This window comes from Mus musculus, chromosome 8, assembly GCF_000001635.26.
Source record: "Mus musculus strain C57BL/6J chromosome 8, GRCm38.p6 C57BL/6J".
NCBI lineage: Eukaryota > Metazoa > Chordata > Mammalia > Rodentia > Muridae > Mus > Mus musculus.
In genome coordinates this window covers 117,661,019-117,674,306 of record NC_000074.6, presented here as the reverse complement: position 1 = coordinate 117,674,306, position 13,288 = coordinate 117,661,019, and the positions used below count along the sequence as shown (strand labels likewise).

At 47.7% G+C, this 13,288-nt stretch overlaps 1 protein-coding gene across 4 annotated transcripts; it reads left to right on the top strand.

The window, feature by feature from the left end:
* Positions 1–617: 617 nt before the first annotated feature.
* Positions 618–12,908, top strand: Sdr42e1 (short chain dehydrogenase/reductase family 42E, member 1). Of its 4 annotated transcripts, NM_001357272.1 has the most exons (4): positions 618–707; positions 2,964–3,098; positions 9,227–9,320; positions 10,475–12,908. In NM_001357272.1, the coding sequence occupies exons 3-4, from the start codon at positions 9,253–9,255 to the stop codon at positions 11,589–11,591; spliced, it is 1,185 nt and encodes a 394-aa protein (NP_001344201.1). In that variant the 5' UTR covers positions 618–707; positions 2,964–3,098; positions 9,227–9,252; the 3' UTR covers positions 11,592–12,908. The 4 variants fall into 4 exon arrangements, with proteins under 4 accessions (NP_001344201.1, NP_001344202.1, NP_083001.1 ...); NM_001357273.1 differs by lacking the exon at positions 2,964–3,098; NM_028725.4 differs by lacking the exon at positions 618–707 and having other exon boundaries at positions 2,760–3,098.
* The last annotated feature ends 380 nt before the right edge of the window (positions 12,909–13,288 follow it).

Here is a 13,288-nt window from a genome sequence, read left to right as displayed (position 1 = left end):
GCTAAAATAAAATATTTTTAAAGAAACGTGGAGAGCGACTGTTCCCTTACTTACAGACCTTCATCTGTCGTCTATCCTTTCTCCAGCCAGAAGTCCATCAATCCATCCACCCACACACCCATCTATCCATGTTCTCAGCCATCTATCCACCATCTATTTATCCATATACCACCTCTCCATCATCCCATATACTTAACCCGCATACCTATTTACCTACACATCCACCCACCTACCCATCTTTCTACCCACCCACATACCCATCCACCCATATATTTTTCTATCTGCCCACATACCCATCCACCCACCCATCCACCTATCCATCTACTCACCTGCCCACCCGTCTGTCCATTCATCCGCCCACCCACCCATCCAAGGAAACCGGCTGAGCTAAACCCCTTCTTCGATCAGTTCTGCACTCATTAATAGAGGTACACAGAGAGATGGAAGCCTGGAAGCAGAAGCTGAAGGTAGGAAGAGGAGTCTAGATGACCCTCTCAAAAGATTCTGAAACTCGGAACTGCCTCAGCACAGTTTAAAACTGAGAAACCACTTGCTCATCATAGAGATGAGGGAACCTCCGGGCTTCCTAGAGAGACCCGGAAGCGGTTTTAGGAGCCAGTTTGACAGCTTTTGCTCTAGAGCGGGGGCAGCAAGGCACCAGAGGCTCTTTCGTCTTGCTTCTACAAGCCACGCTGTCGTCTGCCTCTGTGAGTGGTCTGGGGTCGCAAGGGCTGTCGTCACCCACGGGGTCCCTATTCTGGGATGGCAGGGCGGTCCTAAACGCACTTTGCCGGGCTTATGACGAGCCGGCTGAGGGTGAAAGGAGCCTGAAGTGTCCATTGAGGGTAACAGGTGGCATTTGAGAACGACAAGTAGTGGGTGATGATGATAGCTGGTAGTTAAGGGTCACAAATGACAGCTGAGGATAACTAATAGTTGCTGAAGGTGACGGATGGTTCTTGAGGGTGACAACGGTTGTAAGTATCACCAAATTGGATGAGTCTAATTGCCGCCGCCTCAGAACTGTGTTTAAGTATCAGTGGTATAACTTTAAAACTCCTGTAATAAACGAGCGTACCACGGTTGCTGTGATTTGCATTTTAAGGGAGGAGGAGGCAAGGTTAAAAAGTTGTCCAGGCCATCTTCAGCTACATATGCAGCTAGAGACACGAGCTCTGGGGTACTGGTTAGTTCATAGTGTTGGGCCATCATTGGGAAGAGAGGCCATTTGGTCTTGCAAACTTTATATGCCCCAGTACAGGGGAACACCAGGGCCAAGAAGTAGGAGTGGGTGTCAGGATAGCATTTGAAATGTAAATGAAGAAAATACCTAATAAAAAACTGGAAGAAAAAAAAAAGCTGTCCAGGGTCACACAAGTAGCTGATGGTAGATCTAAATCCAGGACCCAATTTCATGATTCCCTATATAAGAGTTTTAATGCTGTGTCACATGCCCCAATGCCTCATGGGAATAGATGAGGTAGCTCTTCCTTTGCCTTTCTGAGCCATTACAGAATGTGCCGGTTGTGAAACGATACACAGTCCAGATCAGTGTATGCTCCATACCTATTGCTTCAGGTCAGAGACTCTGGCCAGCCCTCTGGGACTGCTGGGGTTGGGACATGAGTGATGAAGTCAGGTGTCCCTTGGCCTAGTGGATACATAGAACCCTGTAATCCACTCACTCCCTATGGGACTTGGAGCTGTTGATCATTCTGTCTCTGGGCCCGAGTTTATTCACATGCAAAACGGGACCCACTGGTTAGCATTGTCTCTTTTAGGGCAGTGATGAGCACTCAAGTGACATAATTTATAAACACATTGTAGCGCAGCGCCAGGCACTTAGGAAATGGCAGGAAATGCCACGGTGGTAGGATGGAGTGTCAGGCATACTGACTTCCAGACAGAAGGAGGCATGAGTGTAGCAGAGAGGACGAGGGCAGTTAGAAGGCTGTGGAATGCTCATCTATCCAGAGCACTAGGCTCCAGTTTACCAGGTGCTCTTTGTCCCTGAAGACTGTTCTAGACCAGGAGTCTACATTCACATAGAGTTTCCATGGTGATTTGAAACACAGATTGGTTATGGTGACTATTAAAATGTTCATGGGATGAGAAGATGGCTTCGCACTTGCCATAAAGTGTTTGTCGTGCAAGTGTGAGATGGATGCTGGCCGTAGTGGCATGTATGTGAAATCCTAGCCCTGGGAAGGTGGAGTCAGATGGATCTCTGAGACTTATTACTGCCTAACTAACTGAGCCAAATCAATAAATCCAGGCAGTGAGAGACCCTGCCTCAAAACAAACAACAAACAAACAATAACAACAAATGTCTGTGCCTGAAAAGAGATGGCTCAGCTTCCAGAGGATCTGGGTTCAGCTCCCAAACCCTATTTCAGTGTTTCACAGCCCCTGTAACCCCAGATGCAGGGGATCCAATGCCCTGTTCTGGCTCTGGTGAACACATGCATGGCAGACACTCACATAGACATACACAAGCACATACATTTTTTTTGAAATAATAAAATAAAAAATTGAAGAAGGGGAGAAAAAGGAGGGGAAGGAGGAAGAGGAGAAGGAGGAGGAGGAAGAGAAGGAGGGGAAAGAAGGGGAGAAGGAGGGAGAGGAAAAGAAGGAAGGGGAGGAAGAGGAGGAAGAAGGAGGAGGAGGATGACGATAGCTAAGGGTGAGCTCTGAAATTAGATCAGTGATGAGCACTCGGTGACATAATTTATAAACAAATTGTAGCTTAGTGCCTGACACATTAAGGGCTTAAGAAGTGACAGAGGACACCACTAAGGTAGGATGGAGTGGCTTGCATGCTTACTTCAAGATGGAAGGAGACACTCAAGTAGCAGAGAGGACGAGGACAATTTGAAATAGAAGTACAAGAAGAAGACAGAGCACTCCATCTCATTCCACTATTGTCAGCTGTAAAAGAATTGCAAGTGCTTTTTGTGGAACAGCTGTCTAGGTGAAGGGAGCATGTGGCTGGCCAGAAAGCCCTGACCCATATAAGGTGATGACAGTTCCACGGAAGCTCGGGATGAACTTGAAGTGGTGAATCTCCTGATTCTGACTCCCTGGCACTAGGATAACAGGTAGATGTTTTATCTGTATGGATGCATGGATTGTTTTTTTTTTTTTTGGGGGGGGGGGGACAGGTGTCTTTGTTGTTGTTGTTTAACGTATTGACTTTGAACTCTCTAGCTGGAATCTCCTGTCTCTGCCTCCTGAGAACAGAGATTTCAGGTTTGCATGCTATGCCCAGTTTATGCATTGCAGGAGAAGGGAATTTGGAGCTTCCTACTAGACAAGCCTTTACCTATTGAGCTTCATCTCCAGCCCAGTTTCTGTTGGTAGCCAGGGTTTGTTTGTTTGTTTTGTTTTGTTTTGTTTGTTTTTTAGCATACAAGGCAGCGTAGCTCAGTGATAGAGTATTTGCCTAGCATACAAAGACTTGGGTTTCCCCTGCAGCACTACAAAAACAAAATATCTAGCCATTAGGAGGACATCTTAAACTCTTTCTGCTTTAGTTGCTGTTAGCCAAATGCTAATTGTGCCTCCCCGTCTGCGCTGAGGTGAGGTGCCAGAGGGCAGGCGGCATCATGGCTTTGAACCCTGGGCTGGAGAACAGTGTGCGTAATCTCCAGTTTTTATTGCCGATCCTTAGATTTAATTAGGTCTTTGTAAATGGAAACCACTCGGGGTCATATTTCATCACTCTCTACCTCTAACTCCCTGCGAGATGGCAACTGTTACCCCTGCTTTACCTTAGCGTTATCAGGAGGTCAGGCAAATCTGAAACTTCTCTCTTTCTGCCTCCCGTTCGTCCGTAATTAAGATTCCTTTTCCTTAATCATGTGCTTAACGTTAACCTGTTCCTGAGGGGAAAAAAACAAAAACAAAAAAAAAAAAACCGATAGCTCCCGGTCAGATGCTGCCTCCCCCATCCCAACAGAAAAGCGATTACTGAGCAAAGCAACATTTTGGAAGAGTCTCCCAGCAGTTGCAACGATACAGTGTTTCCCCAGGAGGAGTCGGATGGAAGCTAAGTTATAAAACAGAAGTCCTAAGCATCAGGAGGATGGAGAGAGATGCTGAACACTCTTTCTCCTCCTGGCTTATCTCTCAAGGGGATTTCCTGGATTTTCTATGGACTGTTTTTGCTAAGATCTCTCTCTCTCTCTCTCTCTCTCTCTCTCTCTCTCTCTCTCTCTCTCTCTCACACACACACACACACACACACACACACACACAGTGTGTGTGTGTGTGTGTGTGTGTGTGTGTGTGTGTGTGTGTGTTTGCATGCGTGTGAAAGGGCACGCACTTAATGTGAGATTTATGTAATGTGTGGCATATGCACACATGATTTTGGTTTTGTGTGCATGTGTGGGTATGGGTGTGTGCCCATGCGTGTGCGTATGGAAACCAGAAGGAGTCCGGTATCCACTACTCTCCATCCTCTTATTTTGAGACAGAGCCTTTTCCTGGGTGTGAAGTCCCCTTTTTCAGCTAGACTGGCTGGCTGTTAAGTTCCAGGATTAGTCTGCCTCTTGCCTCCCGATACTGGCCTTACAGACACATTTAAGATGCCTGGCTTTTGGGTGGGTACTGGGGATCTAAACTTGGAACTCGGATCTTCATACTTGCATAGCAAGCCTCTTACTTCTAGCCCCTCCCCTCTCTGTTTTTTTTTTTTTTTTAATGTTCTTGTTGTTGTGATGGGTGAGGTCGCTCCCCAGACCCCTGCTTTGTGGCTCCTGACCTCAGAAGACTTTCTAGACCTGGAGGGCAAGCTTTGTCTCCAATGATATTTGTCTTGCTAAAGTACGAATGCTTTTAACCTTTCTCTTTCGGCCCTCCCATAGATCAGTTCAGCAGGTTCTTGCCTCAGATCTCTCTGGAACTACCTGGAAGGTAACAAGGGGTAACATCAATAGACCTGGCAAATTTCTGAGTTTGCTTGTGACTGGACGTTCCTGCCCCCACCCCCACCCACCTTCTGACAGAACTGGAATGTGTGGTTTTAAAAGCAAGGAGCAATCCCAACGATTTCTCTGTTACAAGGTTTTAATTAGCCTTACCTATGCTAGGGTCCCTTTCTGTCGTATTCTATGGGGATATTTAAAATCGTTTTTTGAATCCTGTTATCTGGCATCTCACTAGCCATGGTGTGTGTGTGTGTGTGTGTGTGTGTGTGTGTGTGTGTGTGTCCTACACATGCACATCTTCCTGCCTCCCTGCCCTTGGGTGCCATTCTTCAAGTCCCATTCACATTGTTTTTTTTAAGGCAGAATCTCTTGTCAGGTCTGATGCTCATCAATAAGGCTAGGCTGACTGACAAGAGAGCCCCATAGATCTTCTCTCTACCTCCCCGGCATCACAGGTACATGCCATGACTCCCAGCTATTTTTTTTTTACATGAGATCTAGGTATAAACTGAGATTCTCGAGCTTGCTAGGCTAACATTGTACCAACTGAGCATCTCCCCAGCCCCCATAGTGGAAGCTCTTCTTACAAGGTGGGTAATTTCCAGCATCCCACCATCACCAGCTTCCTCCAGCTTCTCCTATGTGCTAGGCTTTTCCATCTCATCTCCTTGGTCCCAGCTGAGCGTGCTGGCCCTCAGCCCTTACCAACACCACTCCAATGTAGCCCCTTGTCACCCCTTGTCCGGACCCTGTCCCAAGCCTCTTTCTTTCCTCAGTGGAAGCCCACTCTTTATCAGAAAGCACAGATAACCTGCTATAAACCAATAAGTTTCCGGCTATGGAGTTGAGACTCCTCAGAAGGGGACGCAAAGTTGCTTCTGTGCCAATTCCAACTAAGCCTCCTTCCCCATGTATACCCGGACATGATAGCCTCCGGGGACATCCGAGCTATCCCAGCTACATGGGGTCCCACATCACTGTCTAAGCATAGCCTCCCCCAGGACACTTCAATCTATTTGTGATCTGCCCAAGACTGTACCAACCCTCTACTTCATGTGAGTCTTCCTGAGTCCTCCTGTGGTCCAAACTCAGCTCTGAGCTTCCTCTTCCAGGAAGTGACTCCGTCCGAATCAGCCCCCACCTTCTGTCTTCCTGCTTGTATCTCTTGGAAAGGTAATTTTGTTTCGCCGTTGATCTTGTGTTATGACTTGTGTTTTCATTGTCCAAAATGCTCTAGGCTCCATCCCACCAAAGGCACCACGGTAGGGATGTGGACGAGCCTTGGGGAGGCAGTTAGGTCATTGGGGGTATATCCTTCACAGCCTCTTCCTCTCTTGCTTTGGTTTTCATCCACCATGCTGATCCTCTGCACTCCCTGGCAAGATGGTTTGAATCATCACAGGTTCCAGAACAACAGAGCCAGCTGGCCTCAGATTTACATTCTTACAAACTGGATACGTTTTGTGTTGATAAGAATCACCCAGAGTTTAGCAAACATTTCCTGGTAACTCTGTCAGTTTCTGGGTTCGGGGAAGGAATGCCCTGTGGGATAGGGAAGGATCCCTTTTCCGTGGAATTTTCATTCTAGGGAAAGAGGCACAACGGTTTAAAGGCACACAGTTAGACATGGAGCCTGCCTTGAAGAAAGCAGAGCAGCTGTAGGGTGAGGAGAGCCGAGGTGGTGTGAGCTGAGGCCTCTCTGGGGAAAACCTCACTCCTGTGCATGCTACACCCGGCCCAGACCTGTAGGAGCCATGGGTCACAGTGCTAAGAACAGGATATACCAGTGAGCCTAGTGTGTGGCAATGAAGAAGAGAAGATCCGCATTGCTCAAGCAGGGAGCATGGATGGCAGAAGCGTGGGTGGTTGAAACAGGTCATGGCGTGAGGGTCAGAAGTCTGGACATATCAGTCCATAGTCCCCAGCATGAGGGACATCTGCTTCCATGGCCACTCCAGTTCGAAGTAGGAAGCATTGTGTGTTTAGAAAACAGGACTGGGGTGTGACTTGGTGGCAGAGCACGTGCCCCACCTGTGTGAGCGCTGTGTCCAAACCCAAGCAGTGCAAAAGATAAGATGGCTCAGAGGTTAAGAGCACCAGCTGCTCTTCCAGAGGACCCAGATTCTATTTCCAGCCCCTTCATGGCTGCTCACAACTGTTTGTAACTCCTATTCATGGGCATTTGACATCTTCTGACCCTCTCCGGTACTTCATGCCCATGTATAGAATACATAAGAACAAAACTCGCATGCACATAGAAATCAATACGTGCATATAGATATGTGCACAGACACATATACTATTCTAAGGTCACCATTAGATATATTAAAGATGTTCTCATGTCCTGGTCTTCACAGATTTTCTTGTAGCATAATGATGGCTCTTGCTTCATGGGACTCAGACGCCATCCTCCACACCATTTTTGCCCAGTTTTCTGAATGGTTCTTGGCCCTGTTCCATGTAGCCCCACACCTCTGAGACTATGGGTGAGCTTTCTCTCCAGTTGTGACTCTCTGTGAGTGATCCAGTTAGCCTCACTGGCTAGAGATATACTGCACAGATTTCTAGAACATGTTGGTCTCTGTTATCCTGGGTCTTGAGAGCTCTAACTATGGCTGCATAGGAAATATTGAATGGATACCCATCAGAGCTTGAAAGAAAGGACCCGAGAAATGGCATCTGTGGGGCAACCATACCATGTTGTGTGTGTCTGGGATATTTTGTGTACATTATTCCATCTTATCTTTATAAATTTGTGAGCTTAACTTTTTGGATGGCCTCACAGGCTCAGAGCAATTTATTGATCCAAAGTAGCAAATCATACCCTCCACCCTAGATACCTTGCGAATGCATCAAGGGAGAGCACTCAGTGCTCACAACTAAAAAGAGCCCAGTTGCTTGTTCTTTTTCCTCAAAGTCCCTGTTTCGGCTGTTAAGAGTATGGGTTCATGGTGTCCACTATCCATTGGAAATGCGTGGGAGAGTTATTTACTCTTGGCTGGAAAACACAGTGATGGCGGCGCTTTGTTGGTAGCTCATGTGCACATAAAGTTCCCCGTGAGCTGCTTTGGTGAGTGCCAAAGCCCATCTGTGTTCCCTCTCCCCCCCCCCCCCCCCGCCCTTTCTCTCTCCTGTACACTGCTGCGTTTCTAGCAGCTCAAAGACGTCCTGAAATAGAACAGAACACAGCTTACAGGAAAGTAAGGTTTCAAAAAAGTAAAGTGTCCCAGACGAGCTCCCAAGACCATCCCAAGGCTGATGCTCCTGCCCCATACCCCTAGCTGCTCCCTCCCTCCACCCTTGAGTAACCACTGTTCTCATCTTGGCCCGTGCATTCAGACTGACGTCAAGTGGCTCTTCACACCTGCGCCCTTCTTCCTGTGCTGCCCCAGCCCATGCGGCTCCACGAAATCCTTGTGGCGTCCTTGTTCAAAACAGAACATGGCAGGTGGTTGGGAAGGGGCGGTGGTTGAGTTCTTTGTAAGTGTGTACTTCTGGGACCATTTCTCTGCTGTGTGGGATGAGTTCTCTAACCGGTTTCTGTCTGTTACATTCTTGAGAGGAAGTAGTGCTGGGGCCTTGAGATGAACCTGCTGGAGAGTCAGCAAATGAAGAGGGAGATAGAAGCAAGACACCCACCCCAATCCCCATCAAATGCACTGAGTGCTCTCCCTTGACGCATTCGCAAGGTATCTAGAGTGGAGGGCATGGTTTGCTACAGCAAGGAATTTTTCTCCCTGTTTTTAAGTATGGAGTATTAACCAAACAACCAAAAACAAAGCGCACTGCAGATGCTGGAAGCTTCTACCCGAGTTCTGTCTTAGGTTTTCTAATGCACAGGAGAAACCCCTTCTCTCAACCTATTTCAAATTGATTCTTCCCAAAGGCCCCGATCTGTGCCAAAAATCAGCAGTGATGCTTCGTGTCCATGGTCTCAAGAGTACCCACCCCCCCCCACACACACACACACACTTTGTGTATTTATTTAACCTTCACATTAACTGTGTCCGGTAGGCAAGGAAGACACATCTATGTTTATATTACACAGGAAGGAATTGGAAGCCAAGGAATAAGGGGGTGTGGCAGACCTGTGACTGGAGCCACGAGTCTCGGAGTAGCTCCTGCACTAATGTATTCCGTTGTTTGGTCTGGGTTTCTCAGTGGCCATATAACCAGAGAGTCACACATGCTGGGTACATGAGCTACCACCGAGCAGCAGGCTAACCACCTTGTTCTTGTTCACAAAGGAGAAGCATGTTTATACAGGGCCATAATGTTGTGGCATCTTCCTGCAGGTCCAGTTGTCCCTTCGCTGTCTCACATGGACTCCCCAAGGTTCCCAGAGGAAACCGTCCTCATCACTGGAGGAGGAGGATATTTTGGCTTTCGGTCAGTTCAACTACAAAATACCCTCATGGAGTTCTTCTGTTGGATAGATTTCGATTCTCCTGTTTATATGCATGTACATGTTTAGATCGTTCTAAAACAAAAGTGAATTATTGTACTCACTGCTCAGGCTTGAAAATGAAAAACAGATTTATTCCACTTCAAGAAACATTATTTTTAAAACCTGTAAATTGGGGCATGGTGACTATTCATGTCACCAAAGATAATGTTCTTTTTTTAAATATTTATTTATTATATTTATTTGAGTACACTGTAGTTGTTTTCGAACACACCAGAAGAGAGCATCAGATTCTATTACAGATGGTTGTGAGCCACCATGTGGTTGCTGGGAATTGAACTAGAGACCTTTGGAAAAGCAGTCAGTGCTCTTAACCTCTGAGTCATCTCTCCAGCTCGATCATATTCTTGTTTGTTTATTTGTTTGTTTGTTTGTTGTTTAGTTGGTTTTGGTTTTTGGAGACAGGGTTTCTCTGTATAGCCCTAGCTGTCCTGGAACTCACTCTGTAGACCAGGCTGTCCTCGAACTCAGAAATTCACCTGCCTCTGCCTACCAAGTGCTGGGATTAAAGGCATGCGCCACTGCCCGGCATTCGATCATATTCTTAAAGACAACTGTATTCATTTCTTTTTCTCATCACTGTGATCAAATATACATATAACAAGCAATTTAAGGGGCAACCATATAGCTGGACTCATGGTTTAAAGGAATACAGGTCGCAAGGGCAGGAATGTGAGGCTACTGTTCACAGAGCCCCTGAAATGAGAAAGCAGAAAAGCAACAGGAGGCTGGGTCTGTCTATCAAATCCCAAGGCCCCGCCTCCGACAGCCTACTTTCTCTCGCAAAACAGCGCCAGCATCTGGGTACCAAGTGCTTAATGACCTGAGCCTGTGGGAGAGATGGCTCACCCTTAAATCACAGAAGGCACTCTATCAGAGACATTGTTGTGATTCGCGTTGTTGAGGGAGATCCCTGTTTATTCAGAATCTAAGACCTGTAGCGATGAATATGCTAAGTGACTCAGGATGAGTTAACACAACTCAGGTGAACCCTACCTTTTTGGTAAGTCATTTCCTACACTTTTTTTAGACACAGCCAAAGGTTGACCTGACCTAACCCTGATCTTTCTCATCTCAGCCTCGGCTGCGCCCTGAACCAGAAAGGAGCCCGTGTGATTCTGTTTGACATCACCCAACCAGCCCAGAACCTTCCAGAGGGAATCAAATTCGTCTGCGGAGATATCCGCTGCCTCGCTGACGTGGAGACGGCTTTCCAGGATGCTGAGAAAGTTGCGTGCGTGTTCCACGTCGCCTCTTACGGCATGTCTGGGAGGGAGCAACTGAACAAGACCCAGATCGAAGAGGTCAACGTGGGTGGCACAGAGAACATCCTCCGGGCCTGCCTGGAGAGAGGAGTGCCCAGATTAGTCTACACAAGCACATTCAATGTCATCTTTGGAGGTCAAGTCATCAGAAATGGGGACGAGTCTCTGCCTTACCTGCCTCTTCACCTACACCCGGATCACTACTCCAGGACCAAGTCCATCGCAGAGAAGAAGGTCCTGGAAGCCAATGGCTTGGCCTTCAAGCAGGGCGATGGTATACTCCGGACCTGCGCCATCAGGCCAGCCGGCATCTACGGGGCTGGGGAGCAGAGGCATCTTCCCAGGATAGTGAGTTACATTGAGAGGGGCCTGTTCAGATTTGTGTACGGGGATCCCCAGAGCCTGGTTGAGTTTGTCCACGTGGATAACCTGGCGAAGGCTCACATTCTGGCCTCTGAGGCTCTGAAAGCCGATAAAGGCCACGTTGCCTCCGGTCAGCCCTACTTCATCTCAGATGGTAGACCGGTCAATAACTTTGAGTTCTTTAGGCCACTGGTCGAGGGCCTGGGCTACACATTCCCATCCACCCGCCTGCCCCTAACCCTCATCTACTGCCTTGCTTTCTTGGTAGAGATGACCCACTTCATTGTGGGCAGGCTCTACAACTTCCAGCCCTTCCTCACCCGCACCGAAGTTTATAAAACTGGCGTCACACATTACTTCAGCTTAGAGAAAGCCAAGAAAGAGCTAGGCTTCGAGCCTCAGCCATTTGACCTGCAGGAGGTAGTAGAGTGGTTTAAAGCCCATGGTCACGGCCGAGGGGCTGCGGGTCAAGACTCGGAGTTTATGCTGTGGGATGGAATTCTGATCCTACTCCTGGCACTTTCTGTTCTTACCTGGATCCTTCCCTCCACCACCCTGTCCATATGAAGAGGAAAGCTATCCACAGGAGCTGAGCCTCCTTCCTGGGATGGGTTCAAAGATGCAGGTTTTGAAAGATGTGTCTCATTATCTGGTACCATTCCTGGATCCTCACATTACTTCTTAAAAGTGAGTCTTTAAACTTCATGGCCAGGGATGGGTTACCTCCTGATGAGTGGTTGATGGGGGAGACTCCTGAGACCTCCAAAGCAGTATTGGCTGTGGCCAATGCTCTTGGTTGCCCACCAGCAACTAGCTAGTAAGACTCTATTGCCTAAGGTGCCATACACCTTAACTGAAGCACATAAAGAGATCCAGCTGGAACCGAACTGGGGGCTTCCTGCCTGCTTGCTAGATTTCATAGTTCCAGAAGGGTCTATGCAGGCTACTGGAGTCTTATTCAGCCGTGGACCCTGCATACAGCACTATCAATACTGGGAAAAGGTGTACCCTCTAGTGCAACAGCGATATGTCTGTTAGGGGAATAACCAACTACTTCAGAATTGAACTGGAGGCTGGCTCCATGGGAGGGAGAGTTTGTTCCTGGTACTATAAACCTGTCCAGAGGCTCATGGATAGAGAGGTCATAGGCCAAGTATGGCCTACCGCTGTTAGTTTTGTCGGATAGAGAAGCTGTGCCCGTGACGCTACTTCCTAAGTTCTTACATTTATATCTGTAGATTAGTGCTACTCTCAGCTGTGATCAGAGGTGCTTCTCTCTGCCGTAGGGGCACCAGTTATACTTCTGAGATTCATATCCGGTCCAAGTGCTGAGTGTTGAGTGTTCATCCATAGACAAGACACCCTATTAGCCTCCCTCATAGCCTCACAGGACTCTGTAGCAAAAGGGGTAGGAAGGACGCAAAAGCTGGAGGAAGGTAGGGGGCGGGTGTTGGGGAGTCTGTCTGCTGAGAATGAAATGACTACTGTCCCCGTGACCTAACGGTAACTGTGATGCACTACTAGACTCATACGCTGAGGCCTATCACCATCCTGCCATGGGAAGGGGAGAAGCTCGATACCTACTCCTCCCTGAAAAGCTGAGGTGACTGGTGGTTTCTGGGGAGCGGGAGACACTTTCTCTAGTGGTTTCGTAACTTCTGAATTGCCCCATGCCCCTGTAAGCAAGCTTAGTGAAACTCTCTGGGACACACACACACATACACACAGTTTAGACAGGAATCTAGTTGGGAAGAGACTGGGAATGGGACAAAAGAGGGTGTGGGGGTGAATCGGATCGAACTACGTTATATACATGTTCGAAATGTTATAATGAAACTGTTATATACTTAACCCATGCTAATAAATAAAAAGGAAAAATGACTTATTGGGTTAAATATTCACTACTTTCCTCTGTCTCAACTGACCCTGTTGGAACACAAGAAGACACAAAGGTAAGTTGGGAGTTTGGTTTCTATGTCCTTGAACCCTAGCCAAGTGCAGCAGAAAGACACCCTGAAGCCAGGAAAGGGTATAAGCTGGGTTAGGAACTCTACCTTGGAGGCCAAAGAAGAACCTGTGAGCATCTCCTACACTGCGTGTGCATAAAGCAGTGAGATTCAGACTGGTATGGAATAAGCCGCACTCAGGCTTGGGTCTTATCCCTCACAGAGCAATCTCAGGGGAAAGTGGTGTTACAGGGTTAGCTAGCTGTGCATAGCAGAGGTCTTAGGAGCCTCTAAAAGCCTCTGCCCTTGGCGGGACAA

Coding starts and splice junctions, on each gene's coding strand:
- Sdr42e1 (NM_001357273.1), top strand. CDS start 9,253: ATGGACTCCCCAAGGTTCCCAGAGGAAACCGTCCTCATCACTGGAGGA. Junction 9,321..10,474: donor GGAGGATATTTTGGCTTTCG/GTCAGTTCAACT, acceptor TTCTCATCTCAG/CCTCGGCTGCGCCCTGAACC.